The following is a 20,000-nucleotide window of genomic DNA, read 5'->3' as shown; positions in this document are numbered from 1 at the left end:
AGGCCGAACACAAAAACCAACATAGAAAAACAAACATAGACTGCCCACCCCAACTCACGCCCTGACCATACTAAAACAAAGAATAAAATAACAGAACTATGGTAAGAACGTGACACTCATGAGGAATGTACACTTTACAGTGAGCGCCAAAAGTATTCAACACCCTGAGGAAGGCACAGTGATGCCGAAACGTTGGTAAATACCCATTAAATTGGCACAGTGATGCCGAAACGTTGGTAAATACCCATTAAATTGCTGGGAGTTTGTATATGGAGTGTGCGACTTTCTTTATTTTGATTGTTTATAGTTTACTCGCCATTAGTCGGCACTTCCACACAAACACATTTTTCTGGGTGTTCTCCAGCTCATGTTGTTTAATCCACGTTACAGTGAGCCCCAAATGTATTCGGAGAGTGACAATTTTGTTGTTGTTTTGGCTCTTAACTCCAGCACTTTTGTATTTGAAACAATACAATGACTATGAGGTTAAAGTGCAGACTGTCAGCTTTAACTTGAGGGTATTTTCATCCATATGAGGGGAACCGTTTAGAAATGAAAGCACTTGTTGTACATAGTCCCCCCATTCAAGGGGACCAAAAGTATTGGGACAAATTCACAAATATGTTTATTCAAGTCGTCAAAAGTTTTAGTATTTGGTCTCATATTCATTCCTAGCATGCAATGATTACATCGAGCGTGTGAATCTACAAACTTGTTGGATGCATTTGCTGTTTGTTTTGGTTGTGTTTCTGCTTGTTTTGTGCCCAATAACAGGGGAGGTTAGTATTTTTGGTGGGTATGATATTTGTGTATCTGTAACACTTTCACTCGTCATTATTCAACACTCACTCAGGACTATCCGTAACCATGGTAGCATCCACATTAACGGAGACGTGTTTAGAATGTATTATTCATTTACACGTCCCAAAACATCTACCAACAGCAGATTGTAGCTTTATAAATGATATTGGCATTGTTTAGTGACGTTAACTGATGTGTTAACCAACTTTCAAATGAACACTTTTACTAAGCAATTCAATGTTGAGTCAACAATGCTAAATAAAAATACAGAGAAATACATTTTTGTTTTACAACATTTTGTTTTTATAAAGAATACTCAATAATTAAGCATATGTACACCATAAGGAATTGGATGAATTCAAACAATTGCAAAAGTAGTTTGAGTAGTTGTGTTACATAAATCAAGATACAGCAGGGACACTCTCCTTCTGTGGATCAGTTGATTTTTTGAATCTTTTCATCAAGCTCTGTTTTATATATTTGGTTTTGAAACTGTAAATCAGTGGATTGATCATGGGAGGGAGCAGGCTATACAACATGATAATAACAATACGTAAATCAGTGCTGAATCTAATGCCGATATTACTGGACAGATAAATAAAACACCTGGGGAGATAATACAGGGCAATGATGATCAGCTGACCACTGCAGGTAGAAAGGGTTTTGAGGCGGCCTTGGGGGCTCGCAATCTGAACAACTGCCACAATAATAGAGCAATATGAGAATATAATAAAGACTAGAGGTCCCAGTAAAGCCACCATTGCTACAACAAAAGCAGGAAAACTATAAGGAACCCTATCAGTGCATGCAAGCGTTGTTATAGCGATATGATCACAGTAGCACTGCATGATTTTGTTTGAGTCACAGTAAGGAAGAGGATAGGCCCTAATTACCATCATCAATGGGCCGGCTTTCGCAACAATCCAAGCAGTGGTACTGAGAATATGAATAGTGGAGTTTTTGATAATCATTGGATATCTGAGCGGAAAACAGATTGAAACATATCGGTCTAAAGCCATTATAAATAGAATATATGAATTTACAGTTCCAAAATAGTGCACTAAGTACATCTGGACAAAACAACCTGTGAATGAAATGGCCCCTGCTTGAAACCAATACCTGGCAATAATCTTTGGTAATGTAGTGGTGCTAAAGAGAATATCAGAAACAACCAGATGTAAAATAACAAAATACATGGGTTTGTGGAGATCCCGGTCTGTTGCGAACAATACAAGAACAACAACATTTCCTACTGCAGTGCAAAAATACACCAGGAATAACACAGTTGAGGCAAGACCGTAGAACTCTGGCTGAAGTCCAGGGAACCCAACGATGACAAACTCTGTCACAAAGCTGTGATTCCCAGCTGACATGATGATGGTCTCTTAGACAACCTGCGGAAATAAAGGATTTATTAATTATTAAATCCCCATTTTCACAAACTTCAAAGTGTTTCCTTTCAAATGGTATCAAGAATATGCATATCCTTGCTTCAGGTCCTGAGCCACATGCAGTTAGATTTGGGTATGTCATTTTAGAGGAAATTTTAAAAAAAAGGGTCTGATCCTTAATTAGCATCTTATTGACATTACAAGTGATATAAAATTATTGATCACATTACATTTCCCACTACATATGACTATCAAGATATTAGGCCTTGTAAAGAATATTACAAAAGTAATGAATTTTGCATAATTATTTTTTCAATACTTTCGACTGCATCGCCCAATTTGTGGCATGTCAATACAAAAGCTGCACCTCACAATAAGCCTTTCATCAAAAGATTAGAGAACATATTCCATCTCGTTCATATATTCAGAAAACACATTAAGAAGATGCATAAAGTTTGCTATCAAGACATGCCATGTAACTCCAGATCTGCATAGTTGTAAATCAGGGCTTACCCAAGTCTGATGTCTGACACGGACACTTGCCGTGTCCAATTTATAACAACTGTTGACACCCCGTGACATAATTCTGCACCTGACCTTACTCCCTAAGGTCATTTTCCTCAAGGTGTTTCTGAGGGGTTTTCTCTTTTTCTTTGTCTTGTAAACTCAGCAAAAAATACACTTTTTCAGGACCCTGTCTTTCGAAGATAATTTGTAAAAATCCAAATAACTCAACAGATCTTCATTGTAAAGGGTTTAAACACTGTGTCCCATGCTTGTTCAATGATCCATAAACAATTAATGAACATACACCTGTGGAACGGTCATTAAGACACTAACATCTTACAGACGGTAGACCATTAAGGTCACAGTTATAAAAACTTAGGACACTAAAGAGGCCTTTCTACGGACTCTGAAAAACGCCAAAAGAAAGATGCCCAGGGTCCCTGCTCAACACCTGTACCCTGTAACAACACCTGCACAGGATCGGTACATCTGAACATCACACCTGCGGGACAGGTACAGGATGGAAACATCAACTACTTGAGTTAAACCAGGAACGCACAATCCCTCCATCAGTGCTCAGACTGTCCGCAATAGGCTGAGAGAGGCTGGACTGAGGGTCTGTTGGCCTGTTGTAAGGCAGGTCCTCACCAGACATCACCGGCAACAACGTCGCCAATGGCCACAAACCCACCGTCGCTGGACCAGACAGGACTGGCAAAAAGTGCTCTTCACTGACGAGTTGCGGTTTTGTCTTACCAGGGGGCATGGTCGGATTCGCGTTTATCTTCGAAGGAATGAGCGTTACACTGAGGCCTATACTCTGGAGCGGGATTGATTTAGAGGTGGAGGGTCCATCATGGTCTGGGGCGGTGTGTCACAGCATCATCGGACTGTCATTGCAGGCAATCTCAACGCTGTGCGTTACTGGGAAGACATCCTCCTCCCTCTTGTGTTGACCCTCCAGCATGACAATGCCACCAGCCATACTGCTCGTTCTGTGTGGGATTTCCTGCAAGACAGGAATGTCAGTGTTCTGCCATGTCCAGCGAAGAGCCCGGATCTCAATCCCATTGAGCACGTCTGGGACCTGTTGGATCGGAGGGTGAGGGCTAGGGCCATTCCCTTCCAGAAATGTCCGGGAACTTGCAGGTGCCTTGGTGGAAGAGTGGGGTAACATCTGACAGCAAGAACTGGCAAATCTGGTGCAGTCCATGAGGAGGAGATGCACTGCAGTACTAAATGCAGCTGGTGGCCACACCAGATACTGACTGTTACCTTTGATTTGGACCCCCTCTTTATTCAGGGACATATTATTCAATTTCTGTTAGTCACATGTCTGTGGAACTTCTTCAGTTTCTTCAGTCTCAGTTGTTGAATCTTGTGTTCATACAAATATTTATACATGTTAAGTTTGCTGAAAATAAACGGAGTTGACAGTGAGAGAATGTTTCTTTTTTTGGTGAGTTTATTATTTAAATCATGATGTAATGATGCAAAATATCTACGCAAACACAGACTATTCAAAGACACATTTTTATTTCATCATACTTATCAATTTAAAAAGCAAGGTAGTTACGTACACATATATGGTTACCTATCTTAATAAATAAAAACATATTCTTTTTTTGTTAGCTTTCTTAACCCATTTGTTCCCAGACATGCCACGATGGAAATCATATGCCATTAGTAACCCTAACATGTAATCCATATAGTTTATAGTTTTAAGTTCCTCGGTGTACACATCACAGACAAACTGAAATGGTCCACCCACACAGACAGTGCGGTGAAGAAGGCACCTCTTCTACCTCAGGAGGCTGAAGAAATTTGGCTTGTCACCTAAAACTCTGACAAACTTTTACAGATGCACAACTGAGAGCATCCTGTTGGGCTGTATCACCACCTGGTACGGCAACTGCACCGCCCACAACCGTAAGGCTCTCCAGAGGGTAGTGAGGTCTGCACAACGCATCACCAGGGGTAAACTACCTGCCCTCCAGGACACCTACAGCACCCGATGTTACAGGAAGGCCAAAAGGATCATCAAGGACAACAACCACCCGAGCCCCTGCCTGTTCACCCCGCTACCATCCAGAAGGAAAGGGCAGTACCGGTGCATCAAAGCTGATACAAGATTCATTATACTGTATCTTATACCATCTATTGCATCTTGCCTGTACCGCTCGGCCATCACTCATCCATATATTTATATGTACATATTCTTATTCCATCCCTTTAGATTTGTATGTATTAGGTAGTTGTTGGGAAATTGTTAGATTGCTTGTTAGATATTACTGCACTGTCAGAACTAGAAGCACAAGCAATTCACTACACTCGCATTAACATCTGCTAGCCATGTGTATGTGACCAATACATTTGATTTGATATTTAAATTAAAAAGTGAAAAAGTATGTTTTATTCAAGTTGCAATTGTGACCGATGGAAACATACAGTGCTCTGCCTATAATAAAATTAAACCCCCATTCCTCAGCCCCAATATCTGTATACCTCAGCCCACTTACCCACACTCATAAACCCAATTCCCCCCTCACCCAAGGTCTGTCACCCCCATGTCCTACCCCTTAAACCCATATGCCAATACCCTGTTGATACAGTCAAGTACCAATTCACCCATATCCTAGACCTAAATACCCTATTTGTTACTCATAGACCCCAGTTCCTTTGCCAATACACTTCATCCCTGTTACTTGCCTATCTCAGCCCTTTTACCCACTTAGGCCCGTATTCCCCAAGTCACCAACCATAACCTACATCCAGCTATACGCTACACACCCCAACCCGGTTATTTGTATATATTAGTCCTGTGACCTCTGACCTGTATATGATAATAATTTCATATATAAACTCATAGTACAGTTTTATAACATGTGCCCAAATCCCTTTTTTATTATCACAAATATATATATATATATATATATATATATATATATATATATATATATATATATATATATATATATATATATATATATGTGTTAGCTAATCTAAGTTTGTAATTTTAAAAGGCTAATTTATCATTAGAAAACCCTTTTGCAATTACGTTAGCACAGCTCTTGTTTAAGACACGTAGTCTTAAACAAGTGGAAGTGGAAGATGACACTGACCAGACTGGAATTGGATGTCTCTGAATTTATACAATTTCTGACTTTCTTAAAGTGAACCACCTTCTCTCAGCCACTTGAGAAATCGCACGTCATGATTCTCATTAGACAACTACTGCCTATTGGTATCCAAAAACAGTTGTAAAAACTGCACACGAGAACATGCATACATGCTGATTAGCTCAAAAGCCTATAAGGCACATAAAGACTGACATATTTTGAGTGACCAGCCCTGCAGTTTTCATTGGTCTGTAATTGCTTGAATTGGGCCCTGTGTCCTTTCATAGGTAAACTGCCATCATTGAGGGCCAAATCCCTAATTTGATAACCCAATCTCTCTCATACTGTAGGTATTGCATTGATGACAATGGTGAATTCCATGCACAGATCTCAAGATAGGACCTAGTCCTGAGGGAATATTCCTTCTTCCTCCACTTTATACAGTCACCACCAAAATTATTGGCACCCTTGTTAAATATGAGCAAAAAATGTATACTAACACAGTTGTTCTTTAACAAGTAATAAAACAAATCTGATTGGTGTCAAAATGACTGGCAACCCTAACCATTCTTTTAAATAAAATCAAACAGTCTGTTCTATTGTAAATCTCAGTTTGAAGTAACTGTATTTTGGCCTTTCAGGGATTGCTGTTTCACTGGGGTATAAAAACGAGATAAAGCATGTAAAATCCATCTGTCATCCATCACCACTAGGAAAAGCAACAAACTCACAACCAAAAAGAGACAAATGGTTGTTGACTTTCATAAATCAGGCAATGGATACAAAAACAACACCTGAAAAACCAAATATACCGCTTAACACTATTAGGGCAACAATTAAGAAGTTTAAGACCACTGGAACAGCGGTAAACTTGCCTGGAAAAGGACCCAAGTGTATCATGTCCTCACGCACAGTGAGGAAGATCGACCGGGAGGCACAGAAGAGTCCAAGTGCCACAGTTGGAGAATAACAGAATTTGGTTGCATCTTCGGGTCACCAAGTCTCCAAATCTTCAATTAGAAGCCACCTCCATGCCAATAGGCTCTTTGGAAGGGTCGCCATCAAAAAGCCTTTACTGACAGCAACCAACACATGTAAATGCCTGGAGTTACAACATTGCCACTTGGATTGGAAGAGTGCTATGGTCAGATTAGATGAAAATACAGCTCTTTGGCCACACACACCAATGGTGGGTTTGGCCTCGAAAGAAGAATGCATATGCAGAAAAGAACCTTGTACCTACGGTTAAATATTTTGGTGAAGCTTTGATGTTATTGGTCTGTTTTGCTTCTACTGGTCCTTGGGCCAATGTTAAGGTCAACCGCATCATAATCTCCACCAAGTACCAGGACATTTTAGCCAAAAACCTGGTTGCCACTGCCAGGAAGCTGAAACTTGGCCGCAGGGGGATCTTACAGCAAGACAATAACCCCAAGCACATATCAAAATCCAGAAATTAATAGTTAATTGTACTATAAAATCAACATTTTGCAATATCTCAGTCTCTTGAAACCTGTGGTTTGAATTGAAGAAGGCAGTCCATCACCGTAGATTAAATCAAATTGTATTTGTCACATGCGCCGAATACACAGGTGTAGACCTTACCATGAAATGCTTACTTACAAGCCCTTAACCAACAATGCAGTTCAAGAAAGAGTTAAGAAAATATTTACAAAATAATCTAAAGTAAAAAAATAATAAAAAGTAACACAATAAAATAACAATAACGAGGCTATATACAGGGGGTACCGGTACCGAGTCATGTGGAGGTTATATACAGGGGGTACCGGTACCGAGTCATGTGCGTGGGTACAGGTTAGTCAAGGTAATTTGTACATGTAGGTATGGGTAAAGTGACTATACATAAATAATAGACAGAGCGTAGCAGCAGTGCTAAAACAAATGGAGTGGGGGGCATGTCAATGTAAATAGTCTGGGTGGCCATTGATGAATTGTTCAGCAGTTTTATGGCTTGGTGGTAGAAGCTGTTAAGGAGCCTTTTGGTCCTAGACTTGGCGCTCCGGTACTGCTTACCATAAGGTAGCAGAGAGAACAGTTTATGACTTGGGTGACTGGAGTCTTCGACAATTCTTTGGGCCTTCCTCTGACACCGCCTACTATATAGGTCCTGGATGTCAGGAAGCTTGGCCCCCGTGATGTACTGGGCCGTACGCAGTACCCTCTGTAGTGCCTTATGGTCAGATGCCGAGTAGTTGCCATACCAGGCGGTGATGTAACCGTTCAGGATGCTCTCAATGGTGCAGCTGTAGAACCTTTTGAGGATCTGGGGACCATTTGCAAAAAAAAATCAGTCTCCCGAGAGGGACAAAATGTTGATGTGCCCTCTTCACGACTGTCTTGGTATGTTTGGACCATGATAGTTTGTTGGTGGTGTGGACACCAAGGAACCTGAAACTCTCGACCTGCTCCACTACAGCCCCGTCGATGTTAATGGGGGCCTGTTCGGCCCGCCTTTTCAAAGGATGTCAAGGATCTGGAAAGATTCTGTAAGGAGGAAAGGTCACCTCCCAATGTGTTCTTCAATCTCATGAAACATTATAGTAAAAGGCTGAGTACAGAAAGTACGTTTTGCTCATCTTTATCAAGGGTGTCAATCATTTAGGTTGTTAAATGATTATGTCTTTGGCTGCAACCTTTTTAATATTGCATTCCCTTGATCTCCCTTCTCTCTCAACCGTTCATACTCTGTGAGTAGGTTTGGACAAGTTGAGCTCATTCATTAGTGTAGTCACCCTTTCACAGACAGTGCTGTGCCAGGGGATCGCTAAAGGGTCAATGGGAAAATATATTATGCAATCCCTAAGCCCAGCTTGTCTAATGATATTAGTAAACCACTTATAAATCCCCTAGGAAGAAAAGGAAGCAGCAGCCTGTTAAACGACCCCAGAGGTGTTTCAGTATTAATAAATTAATACAGTAGGTAACATCCCCAGCGACTGTTCTGAGATGTGATGTTCCGAAATGTAAACAGACCAAGACAAGAAAGTGTGTGTGAGCTTTCACAGGCAGCGTACATAGCCCATTCACAACCATAATAGCAGCAACTATAATGGGCTACCGTAGAAAAAGACTAACACCATGACTTGGTTACCTTATCTTTCAACATTAAAAGTCAGATAATGGTCAAATAAGGACAGGAGAAAATTCTATTAAAAAGATAATGTAATTATTATTTTCACTTTATAGTATACAGTATAATGTATAATGTTTTGTTTGCCCAAATCATAGTATTTGGGAATCCCTGCTTGGGCCTGGTAAAAGTGGTTCAAAGTCTATGGTGTGATTGTAATAAAGATACACCTTGAGAAGAAATACACGTCAGCTAAACAAAAAGGGACAAAATGTAGACACAAAATTGCTTAGTTATTCTGATATAGTATGTATACAGTATGAATATAATTTGTTGAGAGAAGGTCAAAGACCATTGTTTGCACATGCATAGTGAAATCAGAACAGCAAAACAGGAACACACACACACACACACACACACACACACACACTCCTCACTAATCACACACAAGGGAACATAGTGTATGAGAGAGACACTAATTGGACAGCAATCCTTAAAGACTTCATTTGTTGTATGTTGTTGGAAGACAGGGGTTGCCTCTGAGGATCATATACAGTACAAACAAACTTCTCTGTCTTGCAAGAACATGGCACAACACAGACACATGTACCCTAATACACAATAGCTACTTATGTTTTATATTCAGTATTTTCGCTTGAAATGTATTTTTGTTTGGATAAATCATCAGAGGAAGTTTTATGGGAATAGAAACTTAAATGACTACTTTTCAACCAGTAGGCATCATAGGTACCTGACGATCATGAAAGCATTAGCATCGTATGAGTGGTAGACCTACATCTCAGAGTTGTAGGTAAGATGACAGGTTATCCACAATGTGGTCCTTTGTAGCTCCGTTGGTAGGTCATGGCGTTCGTAACGCTAGGGCAGTGGGCAGTATTCCCGTGACCAAATGTGACATAAATGCACACATGACAACAAGTTGCTTATTAATGGCTAAATGGCATACAGGTATGTTTTCTTTTATTTCACATGATCAACCTAGTGTCCACGCAAAAGTCATGAAATGGGACAATGAGTGACAGAGTACTGACTGGATCAACTGCCTGCCCCCAGAATGACTGCATCTGGTCACTCCATTCAGCTACATGCCGAGCAATACAATTAAGCAATAAGGCCTGAGCAGGTGTGGTATATGGCCAATATACCACGGCTAAGGGCTGTTCTTACACACGATGCAATGCAGAGTGCCTGGATACAGCCATCAGCCGTGGTATATTGGCCATATACCCCAAACCCCCGAGGTGCCTTATTGATAGGCAGACTAAATAACTTTTTTGCCCGCTTTGAGGACAATAAAGTGCCCCTGACATGGCCCGCAACCAAAACATGCGGACTCTCCTTCACTGCAGCCTAGGTGAGTAAAACATTTAAACGTGTTAACCCTCGCAAGGCTGCAGGCCCAGACGGCATCCCCAGCCGCGCCCTCAGAGCATGCGCAGACCTGCTGGCTGGTGTGTTTACGGACATATTCAATCAAATCTGATATAAAACTTGCTTTCATGTTTGCGTCAGCCTTCTGTCAGGTGCCTAACTCTGATGAATGTTATTGGGTCAAGTGTCTTTTCAGCTTTCCTTCTAAATCGTCAACACGTCATCAACCTACAGTAGCTCAATTAGCTCTGGAACACCTGAGCAGTGCTACGGTGCTAGCCATTTTGTAGTGTACTTCATGAAGAATAAATGAATTGCACATAAGATTTAGTTTATTCAACCTAGACTATACACATCGATGTTTTACATTTTTCCAGAGAAAAACAATTAAATTGCAATATCATGTGCCATTTAGCAAACACTTTTATCTAAAGCGACTTACAGTCATGTATGTATATGTTTAGTACGGTTAGTGAAAGGATGGAACCCACTATCCAGGCGTTGCAGCTTTCTGTGCTGCTCCGACTGAGCTACAGAGGAATGGTGTTATTTGTCTTACAGTAAATGACCAGTTTGATTTTGTTTTTAAACATCACATTGCATCTGTAAAGACATTCAGCACACACACCATCCTGAATGACTGGCTAAGCTGTAACTCCTCCCTGTCTAGGCCTAGTCCCTGGCCCTGGACTGATTCAAGGAGTCAATAGTCAGTTAATACTCCATTATCTCATGTGTAATTGAAATATCAGGACACTATTGGCAGCATTAGTCAGTCTAATGGTTTATTTTGGGATGTGTTGATGCGTGTAGTTTTCAGTGTGATGTCTATTGAGACACATTTAAAAACAAAGCACGACTGTTCTTTCTGACCTGCGAACAACTTAATGGTCATGATTCTAACCCCCATATGACACGCTGGTCATAATTCAGACTTCAATACATTGTGGTGGTCATGATAAAGACATCTTAATCTGGTTGTAATTTGGTTACCTGAAGTCAAATGTCATTTTTTATCAGAAAATATTGTAATTATAATGTTGCAAAAGCTGACTGCAGCACCAATTTTTGTGCCGGGTTTCACACTCACATAGTTGTATATTAGTTATCAATATAAAATGAGTGTTACTCATTGACATTGATTCTCCATCACCCGACCTCAACCCAGTTGAGATGGTTTGTGATGAGTTGGACTGCAGAGTGAAGGAAAGGCAGCCAATAAGTGCTCAGCATATGTGGGAACTCCTTCAAGATATTTGGAAAAGCATTCTAGGTGATCTGGTTGAGAGAATGCCAAGACTGTGCAAAGCTGTCATCAAGGCAAAGGGTGGCTGCTTTGAAGAATCTCAAATAAAAAATATATTTTGATTTGTTTAACACTTTTTTGGTTACTACATGATTCCATATGTGTTATATCGTAGTTTTGATATTTTCACTATTATTCTACAATGTAGAAAATAGTCAAAATAAGGAAAAACCTTGGAGTGGGTATGTGTGTCCAAACTTGTGTCTGGTACTGTATGATAATGTTTGATCATGTATGTTTTGGATGTATGATCATGTATGTTTGGGATGTACAATTATATATGATAATGCATGTTTTTGGATGTATAGTGTGTGTTTGGTATGCATGATATTGTATGTTTTGAATGTATGATAATGCACGTTTTTTGATGTATAATGTGTGTTTGGTATGCATGATATTGTATGTTTTGAATGTATGATAATGTATGTTTTGGATGTATGATAATGTATGTTTTGGATGTATGATAATGTATGTTTTGGATGTATGATATTGTGCTGTATGTTTCGCTAAGACTGTTTCTTGACTTTTGAATTCTTGTTTATTTCACGGTACACTTTATAATACATTTCATGAATAATCTATTAGAAATATTTAGATTATGGTAAATGTTACAAAAGCTTCTAAATAGATTTCAAGGACTTTGTTCAGCTTAAACTACGTACAGCTCCTTTCCAGGCTCCCACCTTCTCGCAAAGTTGATCTCCTCTAACAGAATAGCTGGACTTGTATCCTTAATTCATGAGAAATGATCTTCACAAAATGCCTACACCCTACAGTACCTTACCTATCACAAAGAAGTGAGAATGAGACCAAGAGAACCTTGGGCTCAAATGGGACTGGCTCATGGTATGGAACAACATTTGTTCTTCATCTAGAAACCTTTCCCATCAGCTGGACTTATTTCACTCCTGACAGTAGACTTAAACTACAGCTTGAAGATAATGATCAACATTACAAATGCTCTTGTTCTGAAACAGGAACCATTCTGCATATTTCTTGGCACTGTTTTCACCGTGGATCTCCTTGGAAACACGTTTTCGGTCAAATTCAAAGTAAGATATTTCCGTTATGTTCTGTTCTTATGCTGTGTCCCAAACCCGGAACTACACTGCTCCTTAATAGTTATGTATATTCACCACATAATACAAGAACTGCACTGCTCCTTAATAGTTATGTATATTCACCACATAATACAAGAACTACACTGCTCCTTAATAGTTATGTATATTCACCACAGAATACAAGAACTACACTGCTCCTTAATAGTTATGTATATTCACCACAGAATACAAGAACTACACTGCTCCTTAATAGTTATGTATATTCACCACAGAATACAAGAACTACACTGCTCCTTAATAGTTATGTATATTCACCACATAATACAAGAACTACACTGCTCCTTAATAGTTATGTATATTCACCACAGAATACAAGAACTGCACTGCTCCTTAATAGTTATGTATATTCACCACATAATACAAGAACTACACTGCTCCTTAATAGTTATGTATATTCACCACATAATACAAGAACTACACTGCTCCTTAATAGTTATGTATATTCACCACATAATACAAGAACTACACTGCTCCTTAATAGTTATGTATATTCACCACAGAATACAAGAACTACACTGCTCCTTAATAGTTATGTATATTCACCACATAATACAAGAACTACACTGCTCCTTAATAGTTATGTATATTCACCACATAATACAAGAACTACACTGCTCCTTAATAGTTATGTATATTCACCACAGAATACAAGAACTACACTGCTCCTTAATAGTTATGTATATTCACCACATAATACAAGAACTACACTGCTCCTTAATAGTTATGTATATTCACCACAGAATACAAGAACTACACTGCTCCTTAATAGTTATGTATATTCACCACATAATACAAGAACTACACTGCTCCTTAATAGTTATGTATATTCACCACAGAATACAAGAACTACACTGCTCCTTAATAGTTATGTATATTCACCACATAATACAAGAACTACACTGCTCCTTAATAGTTATGTATATTCACCACATAATACAAGAACTACACTGCTCCTTAATAGTTATGTATATTCACCACAGAATACAAGAACTACACTGCTCCTTAATAGTTATGTATATTCACCACAGAATACAAGAACTACACTGCTCCTTAATAGTTATGTATATTCACCACAGAATACAAGAACTACACTGCTCCTTAATAGTTATGTATATTCACCACAGAATACAAGAACTACACTGCTCCTTAATAGTTATGTATATTCACCACAGAATACAAGAACTACACTGCTCCTTAATAGTTATGTATATTCACCACAGAATACAAGAACTACACTGCTCCTTAATAGTTATGTATATTCACCACATAATACAAGAACTACACTGCTCCTTAATAGTTATGTATATTCACCACAGAATACAAGAACTACACTGCTCCTTAATAGTTATGTATATTCACCACAGAATACAAGAACTACACTGCTCCTTAATAGTTATGTATATTCACCACAGAATACAAGAACTGCAACACTATGTGTTTTTATTTTTCTTTTATATTCACCTTTAATACAAGATTTACACTGCTCCTTAATAGTTATGTATATTCACCACAGAATACAAGAACTACACTGCTCCTAATAGTATGTATATTCACCACAGAATACAAGAACTACACTGCTCCTTAATAGTTATGTATATTCACCACAGAATACAAGAACTACACTGCTCCTTAATAGTTATGAATATATAAAAAAAACTAATCAATACTTTTGTTCCTCGTTTCTCCCACTGCATACTGATTGTATGTTACCTTATACTGAATATATAAAAAAAACTAATCAATACTTTTGTTCCTCGTTTCTCCCACTGCATACTGATTGTATGTTACCTTATACTGAATATATAAAAAAAAACGAATCAATACTTTTGTTCCTCGTTTCTCCCACTGCATACTGATTGTATGAACTTGCTTGTATGTTACCTTATACTGAATATATAAAAAAAACGAATCAATACTTTTGTTCCTCCTTTCTCCCACTGCATACTGATTGTATGTTACCTTATACTGAATATATAAAAAAAACGAATCAATACTTTTGTTCCTCGTTTCTCCCACTGCATACTGATTGTATGAACTGTTTATATGTTACCTTATACTGAATACATTAAAAACAAATAAATAATTGTTCACATATAAAAATAAAAATAAATGTAGTGATTATAAAGCTTATACATGCTAATTAATGCTTAGAAATATTTACAAATATGTATTTAGTAAAGGTTTATAAATAACTTATTAATCCTTATTCATGAAATGTCTTAGTGTTACTTATTTTACCTTTGAACAGAGCCCTACAGTGTGTCTCTGCCAGTGAATATGTTTTAGTGCCATCTAGTGGAACTAATGAATGGATGTTATTTGATTAGAGTTGAACTCTTTCAACGTAAATACTGTATATCTAGATACTTTGCAAAACTTTACCTCCATGCCATAATATGTGACAAATACCTTTCCTCACTCATCATGCCCTGTACTGTCAGTATTCATAATGATTTTACCTGGATATGCTGTGCCTTTCTGTTAATAGTTTTATTTCATTTTATTTTTTTTAAATGTAGTCTTTATCTAGTCAAGTCAGTTAAGAACACATTCTTCATGGTGGATGCAAAATGAATTCGTCCAGTAATTAATGTTATTATAATATATAAACACTCCATGATTACAGCTGTGGCATAAAAACTTGTATCTGAAAAGCACCCCAAAAAAATTTGAAATTAGAAGTTTGAATTGTATTAATTTATCACAATCAAATATGTTAAATCTATTATATGGAAATATTAAGTGTTCAACAGAAGAATAGTCAGACATTGTTTTATTGCAATTATCTAAAGAATTAGAGTATTCATAAAACAGAATTAACAGAAAAATGCTGAAATGAAATAGATACAAAATGCAAAGGGAATGTCACCTTACTTGGAAACTCTTCTTATATCTACAGTTCTTGAGTTTTTGATGCAGATTTGAAAATACGATCAACAACTCCACGCAAAGTCTCATTTGTGAGAAGTAACTTTTGTCTTTACAAACAGTTTGATGATTTTCTCCCGCAGCTCCTCTGTCTTTAGGCTGTAGATGATAGGATTGAGCATGGGTGGCAGGGTGACAGACACAGTGAGGATGGCAGTCAGGAGGTCTGGGGACTGCACCAAGCGCAGGTTACCTAGGAGGGAAGGGACAAACAGACACACATCCAGTGACTTTGACATGTTGATTGATAGTATTAACAGTCAATTATGATATTCAGCTAAGATAAGAAGGAACTTGTGGGCTGAGACATGCTGTACCCTCCCACTTGTCAAAGCCTAGCAACCAGACAACTCAGATGTGCGGCAGGTAGCCTAGTGGTTAAGAGGTTTGGACCAGTAACTGAAAGGTTGCTGGTTTGAATCCAAAGCTGACTATGTGAAAAATCTGTCAATGTGCCCTTGAGTAAGGCACTTAGCATCTACTAAAATGCAATGTTCTAGTGCTCTTTTGAATGACAACTTATACAGTACAATAAACACACACTTGGGGGCAAACTAGTCAGAGTCCTCCTTTATTCCTGACCTACACTTAGGGAGAATACAGTTTACAGCAGGTATACAAGTTGTGGCGAAGAGCACATAAACATTTCGCTGAACCTTTTATACCTGTGGGAAACTGAAGGTGACGATTATATTTGATTTGATTTTGAAGTCAACAGTCATCCCTGTGTTTACCTAGGACGTAGGCCAGGATGACAGGGAGGTAGTACACCAGTACCAGCAGCAGGTGAGTGAGACAGGTGTGGAAGGCTTTCCACCGCTGGGTAGTCGAGGCAAACTTCAGCACTGCAACCACCACCACAGCATAGGTGAAGATGATGAAGGACAGGGGGCCTAACAGGACAGCCAGAGTTTTAGCTGTTGCTAGTTTCCTGTTGAAAGAGATGTCAGAGCAGGCCAGTCTGTATACAGGGCCGTGCTCACAGCAGCAGCTCTGCACCACCCTAGAGGCACAGTAAGGCAGGCTAGAGGCCAGGGCGACAGGGTAGACCTCCAAGAGGAAGGCCAGGGTCCAGATCCCTAGCAGGATGAGCAGCATCCTCAGGTTGGTGTTGATGGTGAGGTAACGCAGAGGGAAACAAATGGCTATCACACGGTCGTACGCTAGGAGAGCCAGGGAGAAGGACTCCATATCACCAAATAAATGCATGAAGAACATCTGAGAAAAACACGTCCCAAAGGAGACGTAGTTCAGATTGAACACAAATACAGGCACCATCTGGGGGATGATAACACTGTTCAAAGAGATGTCCACCACAGCTAAATTGCACACTGCAACATATTTTGGATTTTGAAGGCTTGGGTTCATAATGAAGACTGCTAACAGAACAAAGTTACCCATTAGAGTGATGATGTATATTATAGAGAGAGCTAGGATGAGGTAGTTCTTGTTGCCCAGTGTGTTGAAGGCTGTGATGTAGAATCCATCATCTGATGATCCCGTTCCATTGTAAAGCACAGAAAAACCCATTTGAGGGGCCACTGTGTGTCTGGAAGAGAAATACAGATTACTGAAATGGAAAATCAATCAAAATCCCTAAGTTATCTGATGATACATAATGAAGTGACTAAGGCAAGACCATCTTAAACTAAACAGCCTTCCTGTTCATGTTATTCCTCTCTAACACTATTTTACAATAATAATGAACACCCACTGTACCAACACCAATAATACTGAACACCCACTGTACCAACATCAACAATACTGAACACCCACTGTACCTCTGCTTTTAACAACGTTTTGGAGGCAGTCTTTGTGTGAACTGAAGGACAATTAGACAAATCCACCATTATAACGAGTTGTGATAAAGAATGCAATCGTCATTTGGGTTTAATTAGAGTGAGAAAACAAGTACATATTTATATATTAACAACTCATTAAAGCCAATGTTAATAGATGAGGACCTAATTATCACCATCTTATTTTATCATATCAGGGCCTAATGATCTCTTTTGACTATAATGTTTACACTCATTAGGTTCTCTGTTTTAATTATGACAACAACAGTTAAGGATAATCTAGTTTAAACCGCTCAGTTCTGCCTCCAGGGAAAGGTTCATGACAATAAACACCAACCTGCACCTTTTGGTCTTCCCATTTGCCTTTTCTAACTCTTGTTCTGGACTCCCTGTAAGATCATTTAAAAATCCCTGGCTTATCTCGACATGTCTTCTAAACCCAAACGCTATCCCTAACTGTTGGAAGTGAGTTTGAGTAATGTAAAATGTATTAAAAAAATTATGTTATGTGAACTTGCAATACAAATGGCCGAGCTAATCAAACAACCAGTTAAAATATTGTGTTGGCTTAAAATACATATGTTCTCTATAACATATTTCCCGGTGTGCTATTCAGCAAGTGCAGTGGGGAGCTCAGTCTTGTTCTTTCTAACTGTGCCAACCATGGTGATGGTTGGCACATCTTCCTCTTCAGAAGCTGCTGACTGAGTTCATAAGAGGTGAAGAAATTGTCACACGTGACATTGTGCCCCCTCAGTCCATATGTCACATCAAGCAAAACCCGCATCCCCTGGTTCTTCTCCCTGTGTAGACTTGCATCTTCCAAGCGTAGCTGGATTGTGCATCACAGGCCACCCATATCTTGATGCCATACTGGGCAAGCCAGACCCTCCACCCACTTCTCCCAGACCTCTCTTATGGCCGCCAGTTTGTCTCTCACACGTCTTGCAGGTCTTGATTCACGGTTATCAAATCGTGGCATTCTTGAGAAAGTGTGAAAGACTTTCAGCAGCATCATGGCACAGAAAATCTCCTTTCCACTCTACATGTAGCCTCGCCTCTGGATCTAAACACACACTCTAAGATTAGCAGCCCTATGTAGGCATGCAGGTCAATCTCATCCATCCTTTTCCAGTTGTCTCCGTATTTACGGAAACCCTCCAAATTTGTCATCTCCAGGATGCTTTTTTCGATGGCTGGTGTGATGAACATGTAGAATGTTGAGGCGATGTCCTGGACATGTGCAACTGCATGTCTTGTGGGCCCTGGGGTCATCCTTGTGACATGTTGACTGCATGGGGTCATGACCTTTTGTGCTGCCATCCTGCCCTGGCTGTCATATGGTGACAAGGACCATGTTATTTTGCTGTTCTTTGACAAAAATGTCTCTCTTTCAGCTTGGGGGATTTCTTCATCTGAAGATAATGCACGTGCTCTGCGTTGTATTCTTCCCCATCTTATTCTTCAGATACCTCCTCCTCTTCTAAATCATTGTTCTCTTGTTCCTCCTGGACATCTGAAAAAATTAGATCTACGACCCGTTCGTCACTGAAACGTGCATTCATGGCTTCAGCAGAGAGAGAACTGGGGCGACTGTCATCTGGAGCACCATTATAGCCTCTGACTGCATTCTTCATTAGCAAACAACGCTTTCAAGAAATGTTTATTTTCTCTGAAATTGATTGAATTTTTTCTGTGAACTTGAGCCATGTGTGGGGTCGTGGAGGGGAGATGCTGCACGTGCACAATACAGTTTTAGTTTTGTCTGAGTTCAATCAGTAGCACACAATCTCAATTTCTCATTGTGTGTTTGTGTCTTTGTGGTTTTTGTGGTGTGTAATTTTTTAAATAATTGCCGGGTCAAAAATGACCCTAAGAAAATCTTTGAACCCTTGTGGTGTACAGCTTTCATGGAAATATGAACAAAGGCGATGTTTCACTTTTTCTAATGTTGAGGTCACTCTAGGAAAAGTCATCAAATTTCAAGTTGAGAAAATATCATTTAGGGGGTTTTCTCTGCTGTTAGTCATAGTGGTGGGTCATATTTGACCCTTAAGACAACACACAGGTGTCGTGACATTGTATTAGTTAATGTAACAACTGTTGCTCATCGAATGATTAAAGGCTTCTAATTGCGTGATTAACTGAATAAAGCAATTATTAACTCATTAACCTGGGGCACCATGGGAAAATTTGTTTTATTGAGTTTCTATTTCCCAAATTAACTCAAAGAATATCAGAATAATGATTTAATACCACAAAGACGCTCAGTGTTATCCCTGACAAACGGTTTGCTAGGACAGAGGTAGTGGACATCTTTGGTTAGAGTACACATTAACAGGTTAGGGCTGAGATAGAAATCTGGGTTGTTTTCCTGGTAAGCTACAACTGGGGGCGTGGCAATCTTTAGGTGGGTACTGTCGCGCCAAAATCCTACATTGAGAACTGTTTTCAATCCATAGATATTCTCCAGTTCAACAACCGGCAGCGTAGAAATCCCCCTTCATTACGATCAACATCAACGTGTATTGGTATGGCCCCAGAC

The 20,000-nt window shown here is 39.2% G+C and overlaps 2 protein-coding genes across 2 annotated transcripts; both read right to left on the bottom strand.

The window, feature by feature from the left end:
• Positions 1-1,202: 1,202 nt before the first annotated feature.
• Positions 1,203-2,174, bottom strand: LOC139382746 (olfactory receptor 2AT4-like). Its single transcript, XM_071126865.1, has one exon. It carries the CDS (start codon positions 2,172-2,174, stop codon positions 1,203-1,205), a length of 972 nt encoding a protein of 323 aa, XP_070982966.1.
• A 13,508-nt stretch (positions 2,175-15,682) lies between these two features.
• LOC139382725 (olfactory receptor 51I1-like) lies at positions 15,683-17,186 on the bottom strand. Its single transcript, XM_071126830.1, has 2 exons — positions 16,391-17,186; positions 15,683-15,849 (listed from the first exon to the last, which is right to left on the bottom strand). The coding sequence occupies exons 1-2, from the start codon at positions 17,184-17,186 to the stop codon at positions 15,683-15,685; spliced, it is 963 nt and encodes a 320-aa protein (XP_070982931.1).
• Between the last annotated feature and the right edge of the window lie 2,814 nt (positions 17,187-20,000).

The sequence above is a fragment of the Oncorhynchus clarkii genome, chromosome 24 (assembly GCF_045791955.1).
Source record: "Oncorhynchus clarkii lewisi isolate Uvic-CL-2024 chromosome 24, UVic_Ocla_1.0, whole genome shotgun sequence".
In the NCBI taxonomy this organism is placed as follows: Eukaryota; Metazoa; Chordata; class Actinopteri; order Salmoniformes; family Salmonidae; genus Oncorhynchus; species Oncorhynchus clarkii.
The sequence above is the reverse complement of the archived record's forward strand: the minus strand, read 5'-3'. Positions and strand labels throughout refer to the sequence as shown.